At 36.3% G+C, this 19,761-nt stretch overlaps 1 protein-coding gene across 3 annotated transcripts in view; it reads right to left on the reverse strand.

The window, feature by feature from the left end:
- lrba (LPS-responsive vesicle trafficking, beach and anchor containing) overlaps positions 1-19,761 on the reverse strand; it is a 307,888-nt gene that overhangs the window by 60,926 nt on the left and 227,201 nt on the right. For all 3 annotated transcript variants that reach the window (XM_059554011.1, XM_059554012.1, XM_059554010.1), the window contains exons 40-43: positions 6,265-6,382; positions 5,796-5,898; positions 3,855-3,970; positions 3,309-3,421 (exon numbers count right to left, since the gene is read on the reverse strand). In XM_059554011.1, the coding sequence (XP_059409994.1) occupies positions 3,309-3,421; positions 3,855-3,970; positions 5,796-5,898; positions 6,265-6,382 (450 nt within the window). The remainder of the gene's footprint in view (positions 1-3,308; positions 3,422-3,854; positions 3,971-5,795; positions 5,899-6,264; positions 6,383-19,761) is intronic.

The following is a 19,761-nucleotide window of genomic DNA, read 5'->3' on the forward strand; positions in this document are numbered from 1 at the left end:
CACTGTGAAGCATGCCACAATGTCTGGCAATATTTTTGAGCGATGAAACACTCAAGAGTAAAGAGTTTTGAACCGATTCTTTAGAATGGACAGCCTGAAATAATCCATGCGTAGAACTGATCTGCTATTGATATTTTCTTAGTGCTTTCTATTTGCAAATCATGAAACAAAAACACCCTTTAGAAGTTTTTAGGAACTTAAGTTAATTAAGTCAAATGTCAAATAAAGAGCACATTAAAACTATGTTTTAATGTATTGCATTGCACTGCAAAGATAGATCAATAGATTTTTTTTCTTTAATTGTTTGCCATAAAATATTGTTTTAATGCACTGCATATTCACAAAGTTGGTTCATTTTATATTGTCAACTACATTACATTGAAAATATTCCAGTTATATAATATATAATAACCTAAACTACTCTGTACCTGGTAGAAATAGTTTTTGCCAAATGTGAATTGGCAAAACACAGAGACATTTATTTGCTAGAGGCAATGCAGTATACAGATAGCATCATGCATTTAAATCTGCACTGGAGAGCAATATGAGCAATGAGTCTAAAGACAGTAAGGGTGACTTCTGAAACCTCATGGTTCTTTTTGCACAGGAATTCATCTTCCATTATCTCTCAGTCCTTTGTTTTCCTGCCTCTTAGAACTGATTTATTTTGCCATTTTAGGTCAGAGTGGACACTCGTTCGATCATCTGAGCTCTAAAACTAATCCGCTGTCCTCCCTCCATTGGCCACCATTACATGAAATTGATGGTCATTTTTGAGGCAGTGACTGGCAAGCTTTCACAAGCACTTTTAAAGTGGAGTTTAAGGGTGGAGGCGTTTTAAACCACAACTTTTGTCCTGCAACTCTATTACCCAAATGGTGCAATGTGAGTAAAAAGCATTCTTTTGGAGGAGTGCCCCCCAACTCCCTGACATAAAATATTTATCAGGTCTAGACTGAGGAAGAAGCACTTCAAAACATCAGTTTTGAGATACAAGCATGAACCACATTTAAATAAAATGGAAATAAACTTCATCGTCAGGACAAGATTGACTGGACTGAATATCTCAACTAGCATCTAGGATCTTCCTTCTGACTAATGCTGGTTAATCACTGTCACTTCAGCGAAACAGCTATTAGTAGTTCAGGGGTAAACTCACTACACAACAATCGATTGCAATTACAGACCACGGTATCAGGACAACAGAATGATCAACCAGGAGAGCAACCTCAATCCACTGGCCTCGAGTGTTTGAGTCTGAGTCCTGATTTAGGAGAACACAAGATCTAATATGGATCATGGAAATTTCAGCTACAGATTTGCTGTGTTGAAAAATGCTATATTATAGACACAGAATATTTAATCGTTATATGTATGCTGACATGTTTAACATACGTTCAATATATAATTATAAATCTGAGTACAGACTAATTCTTAACAATACGAAAAAAAGAAAAACTGGAAATGGACAAAGTTTTCAAATAAAGAATTCAGAAATATTTAAAACAAACTTTAAGATACAGTATGAATAAAAAAAATTGCAACATGCTGCACTATTACGCTGCTACAAAAACTTTATTAAAATAATTTTCACTGGTGGTATGTACTGTTTACTAGCAACAAAAAATTCTGTGAAAAATGTATACTAGTAATAAAATTAGTACATTGTATACTGTATACTCTGTAGAAAAAGAAAAATATATTGACTCATATCTGGTTATTTTGATATTATGGCATCTAGTCTTTTTTTTTTGTAAACAGCAAAACGTTTTTCATTTTTAAATTAAATTCCCAGGGACTGATCAAAAGTGGCAGTAAATACAAATATAATGTTTCAAAAGATTTTTTTATTAATTTCAAATAAATCCAGCTCATCAAAGAATCCAGAAAAAATACATCTAGTGCTGTCAAACGATTAATTGCGATTAATCGCATTCAAAATAAACGTTTTTGTTTACACAATATGTGTGTGTGCTGTGTATATGTATTATGTATGTATATTTTTTATATATAAACTGTATGCGTGTAATAATATATTCTATGGTATATAAATAAATATACACAGTACATACATATATTATGTAAACAAAAACTTTTATTTTCACTCTTAGAAATAAAGGTGCTTACAAGGTTCTTCTCGGCGATGTAATAGAAGAGCAATTTTTGGTTCCACAACGAATCATTCAGTCAAAGGTTCTTTAAAGAACCATCTCTTTCCTACCTTTTATAATCTGAAGAACCTTCTTTCACCACAAAGTACCTTTTGTAAAACAGAAAGGTTCTTCAGATGTTAAAGGTTCTTTATGGAACCATTAAGACAAAAAAGATTCTTCCATGGCACCCTGAAGCACCTTTATTTTTAAGAGTGTTGGACGTGATTAATCGCAATTAATCATTTGAAAGCACTAATTATATTTCAATATAGCATAAAATAAAAAAATTCAATTGTAATAGTATTTCACAATGTTACTGTTTTACTGCATTTTTGATTAAAAAAAATGCAACCTTGGTGAGCGTAAGAGACTTCTCTTACCAACCCCAAACTTTAAAACGGTGTTGTACATCACATTTGCTGCCAGTGTAATGAAGTGTATTTACAGTATATCAGCATTATATCAATTACTAACCACACTGCTTATCAGTATACGCACTGACTGGATGGGCCATTAATGTGATTTCAAGCCACCTCTGTTTGCAAAATAAACGAGATAAGAAAAATCCTTCTGAACTGCCTTCAAATGGTGTGATACAATTTAAGATACCTATGTATTGAGTGAGAGACTGTGAGAGACAAAGGCAGGTCTGGTGTTCCCAGCAGTGAGCTGTGTCAGTCTGTCTGTGTGGTTAGCTGAAGTACTACTACGCTCATTAATTAGCTCCTTAGGGAGGCTGGCTGGCTAACGGGAATGGGGGAGGAGGTGAAAGCGGGATGTAGGGGGCTTCTAAGGGGTTGATTGAGGGGGAGCGGGGAGGAGGACAGACACGGGCCCATTATCTGACTTGTCTGCGGTTGAGGGTGCCTGGCATGAGGTGACGTGCCTGCGGACACAAGCGCTGTACTACATGTACGGTCAGACTCCCAGCGATGGGGCTGGAGCAGAAGTCATTCCCTCCCTCACTAGATGGCTACATCTGTCTATCAGACTCAGCCTCATCATTAAAACTGCCGGACGAGGTTTCACACAAATACACCCATGTACTCTTGTTTTCAAAACTTCTCTTCAGACATGTCCTTCAATCTCTAAAACTACAGGAACTCTTTGCGGTTCAGGCTGTTGGCTTTGTGTGTGTATGTGGTCATGTTTTACCTTGGATAGATCTCTGTAGTTGCTGGGCATAGTGAGGTCGAGATCTTCACTGTCGTAGTTGGTGATTACCCAGGGGAACACAGGGTACTGGTTCAGATCGTTATGTGTACGGCCTGAAACACAAGCAGGGTCAAGACTCCTCACACATTTCCTCAAGTTTTATTACTTCATCATCATGTTTAATGTAATTACAAAGTGTCTTGAATAAAGGAAACACAGAAACTACAGATACCGAAGAAACAGTGGTTACAGAGAGCAGAAAACAACTGTTACTTTTAGTTTCTAAGATGGGGCCTCTTTTCAAATATATTTTGCAAACTTTGTAAGTTGTCTATGTCACTATGTACACTATGTCCTAACCAAATGCCAAAAAAAGACCAACAAAGTGTTTAGCTAGTCACAGCTGATTATTACAGAAATCCAGATTAAAATGTATATTTTGTCTCTTGTTGTGTCACATAGAGGTGTAAGGACAAAGAGTCCTTCATTCATTTGTACATTCAGCTTTATATGTACATTCTGTATTCAGGTATCATTGGTTTTTACCAGATATGGTGTTGAGGAACATGAGGTACTCAAAGTTGGAGACCTCTCGTCTTTGCCAGCGCTGGGTCATGTTGGAGGCCTTGTAAAGCTGTTTCGGACTGGCCAGAGAAATCCGTCTGTCGGGAAAATCACAAATCACATTCAGAAATTCAAAGAGTAACCTGAAATGTGCATGTCTTTGCTGTTCAGTTGGTTTACGATACATTATTTAATGTGTAGTTTCAAATACGAGCACTTGTTTTCAGGATATTTTGTAAATTAAGAAATATGTATGATCAGAAAAATATTGTACGATTATGGCCTAAGCCACAGATAAATTGCAGAGAATCTGATAAAAATATAGTGAGATAGTAAGAGAAACTCTAAATGATTTTTTAACACTCAGACAGAGAAAAGCTCTTAAGTTTCAGCATTTGTCGAATTTGGCATCAGAGTTTCCTCAAAATTCTGTTAATTAAAACATTGTTAATGTACTTTCAGAGCACCGTAATTGTGTGCACATACATTATATAAAAAAAGAAGCTTAAAATCCTAAGGCTATTTTCATACATTACAAAAATACAGGACATGCATAGCATTTTGCCGGCTTAACAAACACTGCCAGAAATTTATTGACAAAAGACCTCAAAAAGGAAAAAACCTAAGGCTGTGCATTGAAAAAAAGTGGCAATTGCTTTAATACAACACCTGTATAAATAAAATAAACACAATATGATAAGCCATATTTTTTGTTGGTGCTCCGATGAAAAAAACTCTTCTATAGTTCAGAATATAACCTACATCCAAATCCAGACATGAACACAGACACACAATGGCCTCGTGGGTAATGTGGGAACCTGTTAAATGAACATGCACAGTGCAAGCAAATATGTGGACACTAAAACAAATGACTCTCCATCCAATTAAAACAAAGCGAAATTAGAGAATTCATCACTGTCACCCAGCATGATTATAGTCATTAGGCCTCTCTGAAGTTTCCAATGCCCTTTGCCCCTCCTAACACAGAGGCAACGCAGTAACAAAGCTAGGGAAATGTCACACGAAAGGCAGGAGAGGGCTGTCTGTAATGGTCAGTACCGCTACAATCACATCACACATTCTTTCATTGCCAGGAGGAGACATCCAGAGACCTCTGTGGGATCAATATTCACTATATTCTGTTACCCACATTGTTATTTTAGTTACTTAATTGCGATGAACGTTTACTTTTAATACGAACTCTGATTTAGAAGGATATTGTGATGGAATTTCACTTGTCTAAATCACCTTTTCTTTGGCTGAACTACAACAGCGTCAGTGTGTGTGTTTCCTGTGTTTCCAGTCTGCCCTGCAGGCTCTGCTCTCGCCCATTTATTTATTTCTCAGTTGGGGAGATAAATAAATGATGTGAATTGTGTTTGTGGGAAGGTAATTAGGCAGTGTTACAGACACCCATGACACCATACACACATTAACACACACAAATAAGCAGTGTTAAGGCCCGTTCTCACCAAGCACTATAACTATAAAGATAAAGATATAGTTCTAAAAATCATTCTCAAGTCCACACCACAAACATTGACATCCAATCAGAATCCATCCTGCTGTAACGAGCTCAAGAGTTTAAAGCGGTCGCTAATATCGTTATCTTTATAGTTATCGTTATTTGTGTGAACGGGGCTTTATGCCAGAAACATTTTACGGAAGTAACATTTACGCAAATGCAGAATTGAATGCCTAGCAAACAGATTTTAAGTGCAGAACTGAGTGACCGTGAGCAAAGATGGTAGAAAGATAGCAAATCACATACTTTTGGGGGTTCTGCACAAGTGGTGCAAATGTCATTGAGATGAATGTGAATGCTAATGTATAGCTTTCTGCTTGCATTATAGATTTCAAACAGAAGAGAAAAAGAGTGTTTACTGCTCTAATCGAATGGTGCAAATTAAACAAAGAACTTGCCTGGTCTGAGGAAGGCCGAAATTTGTGCCGACTCCAACTCTGGGGAGACAGTGCACCACCTTTTTCACTGTGGCTGCATCTGGGAAGTTGAACATGACTGCCGCTGCAAGGAGAAAAGAAGAATTTAGAACACCATTCCCTGTGTGTGAATAAAACAAGCAACATTTTTGTTGAACTGTTTGAGCTGTTATTTCAAAATTATAATAAATAAATAAATAAATAAATAAATATATATATATATATTTTTTCTTTTTTTATTAAATTATTATATATTATTTTCCTTGGTTTTTCACTCTAATGTTGATTTAATAGTAGTAAAGCTTTTTTCATGTCTTTTTTACCCCACAATAGATCAATAAAATGGTTCCCAGCCTGTTTTCTGTAGTATAATGATCTCCTCAAAAAATGCATTTTGATGCCTCATGCTATGATGCTATGCTTGATGCAGCAGCTATGAATCAGAGCTTACTTCTGTTGGCCATGAAGACCTCCAGCGCTGTATTCTGTAGCAGATAGCGGCGTGAAAAAAGTGCTCTGATCTCTGTGAACTGCCATTTCCCATGCAGACCCTCTGTGTAGGCCAAAATCTGTACAGGAGAGACAGAGAAAACCAACTGATCAAAGACAAATGTAAAAAAATTAAGGGGATATACGTGAGAAAGCAGTGGGGCAGAGGGAAGGTTTTAGTTCATTTATCAGCCATAGCTCATGCCCAGGGTCACAGAGCAGGATTAATGTATATTATTGATCAGTCCTCATGAAAAAGAGATGCTTTAAGCGCTAAAATGAGCCCCATTCAGACACAGACTGAAAAGGTGCAGGAAGGCCACAGTTCACTAAAATGTAATCAGTACCAAGAGAACTGGAAATCTATCAATATTTGCCCTTCAAGTTGGTGTGAGCGAAACATGGTTTTATCATGTGCTGCTGCACAACCATCACATTTTTGTTGTTCAGAAAAAGTGCAAGAAATGCTGAAAACAAAATGCTAGAAGAAAAAAAAACATACATAGTTTTTATATCTAGGGTTGTATCTAAAAGAGTTTTCATATACATTTAAAAAATGCTGCAGATTACTGGGATATGAAACACTGGAAGTTATTAATTTGCGATTTAATTGAGAAGGGAATAAGCTAGAGATGTTTTTCAGATAGCAGGAAAAAGACAATAATAAATGCAAGTACAATCAAATTAACTATAAATTATACATTAATAGTCATTATAAAATTGTAGACATTTATTTATATGAAACAAACAAATAAATAAATGCAACTAACCATATAATGGTGCATAATTAACAAAATAAATATGCTTATTTTTAAGAAAAGGTATGACAACACACTTCATATTTGTCATTGCTGATCGGAAACTCAATACTCTGTTGCAAATTTGTCTGTACTTTGGTAGAAGCAACCAAATTTGGCTTCCAGCAATGGCAGGTTTCCATGATCCTGGAAACTGACAGACCGCATCAATTTGCATCTACAGATACTCAGCTGTGACAAACACAGTAGTCTTTATCTAAATACTTGTCCTCCATACATTCACTGTTTTCTTACACTTCTCATTTAGCTTAATTACAAATTGGTTGTTAGGACAGAAGAGGATAAAAGATCACTGCACCTGATATGAGCTCTGAGGATTAGGGTAGATAAACAGCTGAGTTTTTCAGACACTTAGATCTTCTAGTACCAAGGCTAACACTGATATGTACTCATTAATGAGAGAAAGAGAAGAGGATAGAAGAAGAGAGAACGAGAGGGCAGCAGCTGTGCGCTCAGAGCAATGTCACTGCTCCTGTCTGCTCTGCAGACTCACTTCAAAGTCTCCAGAGTTCAATTAAATGTGGATTAGGGCTGTTCCACCGCCACGGCAATGCTGCCATTCGCTACCGCAAACTCCCTGACAAGCAGCATGTGAGACGTCCATGCACTCCTATTTATCTTCCTCATCTCCCCTCTGTCAGGCCGATGGTATGGAAAGCCAAGCATTAATGTGATATCCGAAGGTATCATGGAGAAGTTTGAGCAAGGAAGAGTTCATTATAGCTGAGCGATCACGGATAGTGTCGTGAAGATGAAATCCCTTTTTTACCCAAGTGTAATGGAGGAACTTCATCTGAAGGATCCGTCTGTTTGCATTGTGTATTAGCAGCTGCCATTGACTGGTAATGAAATTAACCTCATGTAAGCAGTGTTAATGCAGAGAGAGTCCCCCGTCCTCCCACACACCACTCAAAACGACACAGCAATATAACACACTTCACTATCAGATCATTACATGCCATTCTTAATGGAAGGAGTAAGAAAGTCAATGTAAATATAAACTGTTAAGCATGGGTTTTATAGGTGATTGTTAAGCTGTTGTTTAGAGGCCCAAATCAAAAGAGACAACCCACAAGTAGGGATGTGCCAGTAGTACTAAAATTCAATAAAACGTCAAGAATATATTTTTGGGTAGGTTATGTTTTTTTAATACACATTAAATTCATGTGTTATTCTGAAAGGAATTCAAAATGAGAGTAAAGTCATTTTTAATAGCCCAAAAGACTTCTATTTCAAATAAATGCTGTTCCTTTGAGCAATCTATTCATCAAAGAAATCTACCATGCTGAGTACACTACAAACACATTTACATAATTATGTACTGAATAAAAATACACTGCAATTGCACTTATAGTATACTGAACTGGCATACTTAAAGTCAGCTAAATTTGAACAGCTAATTTTGTTCTTAATGCACTATAATTGTGTGGAAGCAGGACAGAACAACAACTAAAAATATACTGAAGTATATTTGATTGCAAATAAATATACACTATAAACTATTGTAAGTATACTTCAGGTTCACTTTAAATGTCTTGCATTTTATAGACAATCCTCATCAATAGTGACATTTAGGCTTAATATTAATTAATGTGCATTGTGAAAAATTAGTACTCCAAATAAAGTTTAATTATTATCTTTCTATAAGTAAATAAATCTGTAATTTTTTTACTAGGGAAAGTAATGACATTTAAGTAGTGTATGACCAGTATTAAAAATGTATACAATTTTGTTTCAAAGAAATAGCAAATACTGATCTTAAAGGTTCAATCTTGTTGAAGTGAGTGCTCAATAATGGCAGTAGTAATAACAAATGAGAAAATAGGCTAAATGAGTGTAACAACTAAATATTCAAAATTTGTGCATCACAATCAGAATATACAAACAAAAATTATTAATAAAAGAAGTTGCAAAGTCACTGATCGCTCATTCCTTTAGGATGACAGTCATCTGAAAAGGGCACCTGGAGATGAAATTCAGACCATAAAATCTTGCTGACTAAAATGACGACCTTTAACCTGTGGTTCATTCCATCTCTACAGCAGAACTACTTCAATAGTTCACGCTTTATCTGGCTCCTGTCTACTCAAACCCTAAAGAATAAAGGAATGATGCAGTACCTTGGCTTGAGATGCTGTATATGGATATGACAGTCTGTTGTGTATCTAACATCTTACTTTTTATATACCTCACATACTACTAGCCTTGTAATGATCTCTATAGGCTCTCTTGATTGTTGTTCAAAAACCTACTACTAGCAGATATTTCTAAGATGTTGATTATGATGTGCATTCATCATGCCATTGTTTCAACAACCTTACGCAACATCACAACATTTATTTTCAGCAAGAGATTCAACGACTTTTGGCTGAAATCTTGTATTGACAATGGAAGCGTCAAACCACTCTCTAAAGTCAACTCCAGCACATCCAAAATATTTTAATTGGGGTTAAGGAGGCCTATGTGTGCTAATTATTTCTTAAGCTTACTTAACCACTTTTACTGTTTGAGCACAGTAAATACTGGTATTGTCATCCTGGTATATGGCTATGGGTTACATCTTCTGTCATGGTTAAGAAATGAAAAGCTACACACTGCACCACAGTTGCCAAACTATAACATGCCAGAAACATATTAATCACTGCAATAATGATCCAACCTTAGACTCTTAAATACCTGTTTGTTTAAATCCATACAGCAACTTTTTTATGGTCAAGCAATGTAGATGGAAAAGAAGATGCAAAACTTACTGTTTATCATAGAATGTGAATAAATTAAAGCCTTTTTACAGATATTAACCATGTTTGTTCCATTTTGTCAATTCTTGTTCTAAATGAATTGTTCTTTTATTCATGCCAAAAAAGAAGCTCAATTTCAAGGCCACTCCGCTGATGCCAAACTGACAACAAAAGGTTGAAGCTGAAAGGGGAGTGTGTACGTATGTGTGTGTCATTTCGAACCGCTCAACCTGTTAGGATCGAGAGGCAGCAAGTCATTTCTGAGTGCTGTCATTTGTCTCTGTCAGCCGCCGAAACGAGTCTGAGATGAAGAGGGACACATCTCTCAAACACACACTCTGTCCTCTGCCAGTGGACCCTGTGTGCGCAAACGACATCCTCTGGGCGACACACACACCAGGGACCACCGCTCGAGAGCATGTGCTCTGTCTCTGACAGAATTGAATGAAATCTAATTGAAAATACCCCCCACCCCAAGCCAAAAAAGAAGGGAAAGGGGGGTGAGCGGGAGAGAAAAAAAGAGCAAGAGATAGCAAGTGCGAGACAGAGAGCGAGTGAACTATCCAACGCTCTCTCAGAAAGATAAATGAGTCTCTGAATAGCAGTCTCTGTTGGGCAAAGTGTGCACTTGTGTTTGAGCGGTGATAAGAGCATTCGCAGCCAGGAAAAGGAAACGGCTCTCCTGCCGCTGATAGAATCCCCATCCTCGCTTATAAAATGTGTAATAAATGAGTATTATAACGCTCAATTTGAAGCTTGGCAACCGATGGCATGAAACGACATGGTGTGTGAGAGAAAGAGAGAGAGAGTATGTGTGTTCACACACTCTCAAATGCTGGTTTTTAATGTGCCTATGCATCTGCGGAGCAAAATGAGGTGATTGAAGTTCAATTTGTATGCTGTTATTAAGTGTTTCCGCCTGGTTGAGTGTGTTAAAGATTGTGGATGGGACATTTATTATTACCTTTTGGTCAAATGAAGTGGCCTGGGCGATAAGGTGATGAAATTAATGAGGAGGAGGAAGTGGGTGATCCATCAACATCAACATTCAGAGCCAAGCGCACTGGATATGCAATATTGGAAAACTTGATAGAATTCATGGGAATAAAAGGGAGGAGATATTAGAGAGGGACTGCTGTTACTAACGCATCTGGCCATGTAAATAATAAGCTAGCATGTACACACACACACACACACACAAAGAGACATTTAGCATCAAGCTTACATTAGTCATAAAACACAATTATATTCTGATAGAAAGAGAAAATCACTGGTATAAGAGACTGAAGGCAACTGTAACACTCAACATTTTTAAACACTTTTTTTAAACCGTTATGAAACAGAAGTTCAATGGACAATGTGGAAGATCCCATCTTTAAAATATATTATAGAAGATTATTTTATCTTTTTTTATCTAGTTGAAGACTGTTCTTGACTCATTCACTGATTCAGTGCTCTGGTATTACCCTACTGTTGAAATGTTTTAGTAAGTGAGATTTTGGGGTTTTGAAAGAAGTCTATTATGCTCACCAAGACTGCATTTATTTGATCAACAATACAGTAAAACAGTAATACTTTAAGATATTATTAGAATTAAAAAAGTTTTTATTTGAATATATTTTAAAGTTGTATTAATTCCTGTGATGGCAAAGCCTTCTCAAGTCATTCTAATATGCTGATTTTGTCCATTTATTATTAATATCAGTGTGGAAACAGTTGTGCTTCTTAATGTTTTGCACACTTGACACATTTTTGGTGAATAGATGACATGAAATTTCTAAAGAACAACATTTATTTGAAAGAGGAATTTTTTGTTACTTTTGATCCATTTAATGCATCCTTTATTTTAAAAATGTTATTTCTTTAACAACAATAACAAATCTTACGGATCAAAACCTTTTGAAGGTCGATCAATAATCCAAAACGGTTTTGTGTCAGTAAACAAATACAGCTACGATGCACATAGCACATAAGCTTCCCCCACTACTCTAAAAAAAATTCCTCTTTTTTTTTTCTAGCCTGATTAAGAAAGTATAAAAAGCAATTAATTTAGTCTTGTTTTCAGTTTTTGATGTATTGGAGAGACCTACCGTAAAGTTTAAAAATGGTAAGGCATATGGAGGTTAGATCCACGTGAGTACAAGAATGTGCCACTATGATGAGTGTTGAGTATCATGGGACTGTACAAGCACATTAAAAGCATAAAACAAACCAAGCAAGTTTCCCCACAAACAACAATAATATATCAGGAGATTAGCTTCTGTTGTTATCTTGAAAACATTGTAAAATCAGAGTGCAAAATCAAAATATTCCACAGAGAGAGTATAAATGTGATGCTTTTACATAGAACCCCAAGAGAAGTAATAGCAAACAGATAATATCAACTGATTAAAATGTCCTTGATGTCTAACAATGGTAAATCAGCTCAAGGGATAACAAATACAAACTGTAAACCAGTAAAACAAACATTAGCAGTCAGCTGCTAAAGCATTTTAGCAAATACATGCACATTTATATGCATGATAGCTGAAGTGTTTACTTCTTTAAGTATTCAAACTGAACGGGTCCAATGGGGATTAAAGCTTGCTTTGTTCCCCACTACTCTGTTTGCCAACAGGTTAGCCTTTTAACTTGCTGAGAGAGAGAATGAAAGAGAGAGAGTAAGGGAGGAAATCTTGTGTGGATTTAGAAAAATGTCACAAGCTATGGGGTTAATTGGAGGAGAAGTGAATCCTTTTGTGCACTTACTCATTAAACATTTGGCCTTTATGTAGAGGCTTGTGGGGGGTGATGGGAAGGACACACAAAACGCACTGTAGGGACTCCAGTAAGGTGAAAATTAACAGCCATTTAATGGTTTAAATGGACAAATGAGGGTGTGTTCGGCTCATAAAAATACAGTAGGGCTGTTTCAGAGTCTTAACGGCTGAAATACTGAATCGCTTCGAATGGAAAAGCAAGTGTATTATGTTCAAGTGCATATTTGCAACACCTTCAACTAAGCCAAATTTGTCGATTTCATATTAGGATTTGTCTGCTTTAAAGCAAAATGGTTGAATAACAACAAACAAAGGTATTTGGAAGTTAGATATGCTAGATGATATGGTATATTTTTAGGAAATAATGGAGAAACATGATCAAGAGGAGAAGGACTGAATCCCTCCTCCTTCTCTGATTGACATCAATTCAAAGACTTTCTCCATCCTAGGAGATTTAAAGCGCTTTAACCCCAGGGCACAGAGGGCAGCGTGGCTCACTGAGGAGCTGGACGGAAGAAAGACAGGATAAAGGTGACATAAGTGAGAAGAAGAGGAGCGTGAAATTTGGCAGACATTCACAAACCAACTGTTTTGCTCCAAGTACCTATTTGGCATTGAAGACCGAAGCAACAAGTGAGAGAAAATGGCTATGTTATAGAGATGTTGATGATGGGCGTTGCTAAAAGACTCCAATTAGTCATGTTAGGGAACATATTGGGAATATTTGTGAGAATCCATATGACTGAAGGTCCACTGCAAAAGCTGCGTTTGTGAACACTAGTTTGGAGAGTGTTGTGAACTAACATCCTGAACACCTCTGAGAAGCATGGAGAAAATCATGTCGACAGCCTTCCCAGTGGTTCAGTCCTTCTCCGAACTCCAAAGCATTCATACGGAGAAGAAACAGCCAGGCCAGGTTTAGATCCCATCGCATCGCCCACCACTTTCACTCCAGTCTGTTGTCACGCCATTCCTCACTGTGTTTAAGGCAGGATGGCAGAGAAGTGAAGTCCCCCTAATCCTTCTATTGTCCCAACCCTAATTGGATTTGGAAGAGGAAGGTGGGGTAGAGGGTAAAATATGTGAACCCCCTTTTAGAGTGCCTAAAGGGGGGACTTTAGTTTTTTCATGGCCTGAAAAGGAGGGATTCTCTGGGGATTTAAGGGATTGAAAGGTGACAGAAGCTGGATTATGTTCTTTATGACTGTGTCTTTAAGCAGGTAAACAGGGAAGCCCATTACAGGGGAAAAGTACAGGCAGGGGTTAATGTTGGGATAGATGCTTGCTAAGTATCTGTAGATATGTTGCTCATTTCTGTGGATGTGATTTGTTGCTGTGAGACCTCTACAGAGAAGACTTCTAAAGCTTCTGAAGAAGCACTTAACTTTAATGCATTTCAACCATGTTCCATACCTAAAAAGGAGTCTACACATCAGCAAAATGGTTTTGGTGCTGATTCTTGGGTTGCTGGACAATTTTCAACAGTTCTGGGCCCAAAAACCGACTGATTACATCAAATTATGTTTAATAGAAAGTTAACAGATTTTCAATTCTTACAACTCATTCAGTTCCACCTGATTTCTAATCTTTTGTACTGTTTTACCTTTAAAACCTGTTAACTATCACCCGGCCCCTTCGGTGGGAAGCCCTACGTTTACTTCACTATATTACAATTTAATCCTAATCTAAACATGACAAACTATATATCGTTGGAAAGGTCTAAGACTCCTAAATAGATATCTTACTTTTTTATTATTTATTTATTATGTAGGAAAAGTATTAGATTAATTTATGGCAAGAGTGCACCTCAATAACCTACATCATATCAGGAGTTCTGACATTTTCTCAATCACACTTTAGAAATCATCAGAAATTATATATCACTTGAAAACTTAAAATCTCAAAATTCATCATTTGAAACCCATTTTAAAAGCAAACATTGCATTACCATGAAAATGGTACATCTAAATCATGTTACAAAATGTTTTCAGCCATGAATTATAAAAAATTAGGTTTGATTCATGCACTTTTAAGTCTATATTAAAAAATTTGCATGACAGTTAACAGGTTAAGCTGCGGCTTTGTTTGGAAAATATGACAAAGCTATTTTTTTATTTGTATTCAACAAAGTTCTAAATGCATTTTGACAGGAAATTGAGTTTATATCGAGTCACATATTAGCAACTTTAAAATCTGTGATTAATTGTGATTAACTAATTTTTACCTAATTGATAGCACTGACAAACTACAAATGTCGAATAACAAACACGTTTACTGACATACAAAAAAAACCTCAAGACAAGAAATCGAATAAAGCTTGGGAAAACTGGGGGAAAATTGTGAAAAAAGGAACATAAACAATGTGACATGTCATGCATTATTTCTGGAATGATTACACAGTACCATGAACCACCATGTTGGCAACATTGTCATTAAATGTGGAAACCAAACATTGGCACCAGCACCATTTTGGTCAAAATGAAGTATAAGTGCAGTCTTGGCGTGAGAGTGAAAGAAAAAAATAGGAAGGTCCAGAGCATTCAGGAAAATGGATCTGCAAAGGCCAAGCCAAAATTATTTGACCTTTGCCTTTATCTTTAAAGTGCCATCTTGTTGGTGTGGAGCACTGTAATACAGACTCATTTACCGTGCTGGTAAAGTGGATCAGATGACGCTTAAATCGAACTGTCACCTTAAAGAATCTGTCATGGGCGACTGGCCTTATTGGGTCCCCATGGAGATGCCATTTCAACCAGACTGGATGCATCATTAACCAAGACTGAGGAGGCGGCAAGAGTTCTGGATCTTCAAAAAAACTATTTTCTTTTTGATTTATTGATTAAATTGATTTATTTTAAACATAGACAGGCATATCAAAAGTTAGGGAGAGTAACAAACAAACACAAAAATGAATGAATAATTTAATCATATATTAATAAAATTCAGCAGTAGGAGAGGACAAAGGTGTGCATCTAATCTCATACAAACACGCTCACTCTGGCATCCATGAAGAGTCTCATCCATCTAGCTAGCAGCATATGCCGTGACGTTGTGTCAGTGACTGCTCTGCTGAGTAAATGATGGAGAGCAGATCAATCAGGGGACTGGGAGGCCCCAAACCTTCACCCTGTCGGCAGAGGAAGATGGAGCAGCTAGACTCAGGTGCAGGAAACCCACCTTCTGTCTGGCGAAAAGGGACTACTGATAATGGGCTCCTAAGATATGATATACCCAATCTGATGGTACTTGTGCTCAGTTAATCTGCTGGTACTCTAAAGCAGTCTATGCTTTTGTTAAGGTCATAGATTTGTATATTTTTTAAGTCTAATTCAACACATGACTTTTGAGCTGCCTTAATAGCTAAAGAATACAAGTCTCTGACAAAGTATCCATATCAAGACTCAAGTCTCTGGTCAAGTGCAAAGTCTAGCCTTAAGACGTTCTAGACCAGATCTAAGTCAAGTCTTTGGTCATAAGTAGGTTCTCAAATCTATTTTGTTATGCTGCAGTTTATGTGGTAAATTAATTTAACTCTGACTCTGCTTGGTAAGATGTTTTAATGTTTTTGATGGAAGTCTCTTATGCTCACCAAGGCCACATTTAAATTATTTTGAAACAATAATACTGTGAAAATGTATTACAATTTGACATAACTGCTATGTTGTAAACAACTATTTTTTATTAGTACATTTTTTTCAGGATTCTTTGAAGAATAGAAAGTCCAAAAGAAGAGCAATTGTTTCAAATTGAAACCTTTTGTAATATTATGAATGACTTTAACATACACTTAAAGGAGCATTGCGTAGGTTCTGAAATTTCTAACCGTTACTGACACCAGTGGCCGTTAGAGGAACTGCAGCCAGTGTCATGCTCGTTCTCAGTGCGCACGCTCTTTTTTTTTTTTTTTTACTTACGAGGAGTGTCCGTGGGTGTCTGAATTGTGCTGGAGGCTGGTCGCTTCTTTCCATCCGCAGAGTCCATTTGAAAACACTATTGCCGCTGCTTACTATAATGGCTGGCGTGCCGTACGGTTGTAAGCCCAAGTAGTCGAGAACGCCCATGAAGTCACATTTTTCGCCAATTCGGGCCCGACTCCTCCACACACAATTGAGCCTCCAGGCTGATAGAGGCAACCGTGGTGGACAGTCGAGGTGTCATTCTTTTTTTTACATCATGGTTGGCTCATACATGTACAAATGAAAACTCTATCTTAAAGATTTTTTTTAAGTAAAAACCTCCACATAGCTCCTTTAAGACAAATTCACGGTACAGGGATTCATAAAGTTCTAAAAGACAAAAAAAAAATTGCTCACGGGTCAAAGACGAGTAATTTTTCCCCTCTATACCTCAGAGGTTCCATGTTTACCCACTTGTTCTCATACTAAGTCTGCATAAAACACACATTCTTTAAGATATGTAAAAATAAGCAACCAAATAATGGCTTTCATTTCAAGTGCATGTCTTCCCAAATATTGTGGGAATATTGAGTTTGTTTGTTTTTTTCAAATGAGGAAGAAATATTAAAATAGTTTTCTGTGGAAATCGACAACATGCATGTCACAGAGGCTGTTAATATATCTTAACTTCAAATGAAACAGTCCCAAACACAAACACACACCAAAACATCTTCTGCAGGACACAGTCTTTACATCAATGTAAAACTGATCCTGACCTTCACTAGTACCTCTAGAGTAGCACAATACATCTCTCTGAAACAACTCTTTAGAATGATGTCCATCTCAGATCATAAAAACGCCACTGGGGAAAGAAGGCCACAATAGAAACAGACAATAAATTCAATGAAGGATGCAAGTTGGAAGCATGAGGGCAGCTCTCCTTGACTTTGAGGTGCTTTTGTAACAAATCTGTTTCTTCCCTGCTCTCAGCCTTCAGTAGACAGGATCAGTGACCTGCTTCATACCGGATGACTTCATCTCAGGAGTAACCTCAGTGAAGCTCGGAGGTATCAGTGCCACAGTTAGTTAGGGTTAGTGCTTGTACAATTTTATTTTTGGGCACTGAAGAAATACAACAAAATTTTCTAAATATTTCAAAGACTTGGAGGGCTCTAAGAAATAATCTGACATATCTTTCTAATTGTGTACCTAACTTATCTGACTTATTTTATTTACTCATTTATTCTTTGGCATTTTTTTTTCTCTTTTTGAGCAAGTTTTATATTTGATGCATGCCATTTTCCAACTCATTACATCTTCCATTAACTATTGCGTGTAAGGTATAATGAGAACATGAAGTTGTTGACAGTATACTTAATGTGGACACAAATTAGAAACACATTCGAATATGATTTCAGTTTTTTTTTTAAATGGCAAAGAAAAACAATTGAAGTGGGAGAGAAGAGAATAAGGCCAGTAGATTTCATAATGGTATAATCTCAAGTAATGCAGAATCTTTAATATTTTCTAGAGATTGTCCTAAAACTTCATCTTAATTTTTTCCAAATATAAATATTTTTTCCCCATTACAAATTATATAAGTGGAATAAATTTAAACAATATACTGGTTGACATGAGTTTCACAAAAGTTTACATGGGTTCCATAAATTTGCGACAAAATCCAGAATGGCGATTGTCAAATTCATCCACTTCATCTCACAGCACAATGCACTGTATATAGATCCTTGCACACTGAGTTCACAGAAATTGGGGGTCTTTTTTTTAATATAGCTCTACTATCGCTATCACTGTAAAAAATAATTCTGTGGCTTAGTAAATATTACAGAAATTTTCTAACTTTATTAACTTAATAAAATCTCTGAATATCGTGTACTTGATTGTTTGAGTTAAACATACCAAAATAATTGAGTAAAAATCCAACAGTTCATTTTATCTAAAATTTACATATATTTAAGTTGTTTTCAATAAAATTATTTAGTATTTGACTAACCAATTATTTCTTTATAATATACTTAATATATTTGTGAAATTTCTATCAAAATATTTGAGAATGTTGAATTAAACTGATCTGTTTCAAGAAACAAAAATATTACTTAATTCAAATCAATATTATTAATATATTTAACACACTCTTAAAATTTGAGTAAGTTTACTCAATTAAAACAATGCACCCCTCCCCCACCCTCTGACGTGACGACAACTCAACGGTTGGTTGAGTCAGTGAGCGCAGGCAGTTTGAACTCTCCAGTCTCCAGACAACAGCTCTCTTCTCAGCGTCGCAGATTTGGTGCATTTCCTCTGTGAAATTCATCTATCTATAAAATCTTTACTGTGCTTTAAATCATATTTAATGCAAAACCACATACAGAGGCGTAATTCGACACCTAAACGAGAGTCGCGCCTGTCTTTTTGCATGATTGAAACGCTTTGCATAAACACATGACTTCATTCCTAATGATAATAAATATAATTATTATCATTTGGATGATAAAATGTCCTCAGAACTGTCACTGTTTGTTTATTGGCAGGTTATGTCAGTCACTCGCAGTATCTATCGGCTGTGAGTGAAACGCAGGACGGCGGTATGAAGTTCAAAGTTCACCCGCAGAGGTGAGTCCGTCTCCGGCACGAGGACCAGCGCTGATCCGGTGGATATTGGGTTGATTTGATTACACTTGAATTAGGCTACCTGAATTATTAAATATTTAATTTTTACTTATAAAATGTTTGTTAAATGAGTTTAAATGTAGGCAATATTGTATACAGTGTAAAATGTGCTGTATTGCTGTACTTATTGACAATAAAAGCCAATGTCATGTATACTGGTGGTTGTGTGGAGTACTATTTTACAAAGGTTTAGAGAAAATAAAAAGTTAATATTACTCATTAATAAAAACAGTTAACATTACTCATAAATATTGTTTTTAAATGTTTAAATGTTCAATTATTTCTACTCAATTTTATTTGTTAATGTACCAGATGCAGTTACTCAGATTTACTTAATTTTTTTACTTGCATTTACTCAATTCATACAGTATATTTCATTGATTTCACAGCTTTAAAATTTACTCAATTTTTTTGAGTGTAAAAATGTTTTACCAATAAAATTGAGTAAATAATAGTTAAACTTTTTACAGTGTAGCAAAGCATCAAACTGAGCCACTGACATCCAGAAATAAACTTTGAATCGCCCGGGATAATCCCACTGCTCCTGGGGGGGAACTCTT

This window comes from Carassius carassius, chromosome 7 (assembly GCF_963082965.1).
Source record: "Carassius carassius chromosome 7, fCarCar2.1, whole genome shotgun sequence".
NCBI lineage: Eukaryota > Metazoa > Chordata > Actinopteri > Cypriniformes > Cyprinidae > Carassius > Carassius carassius.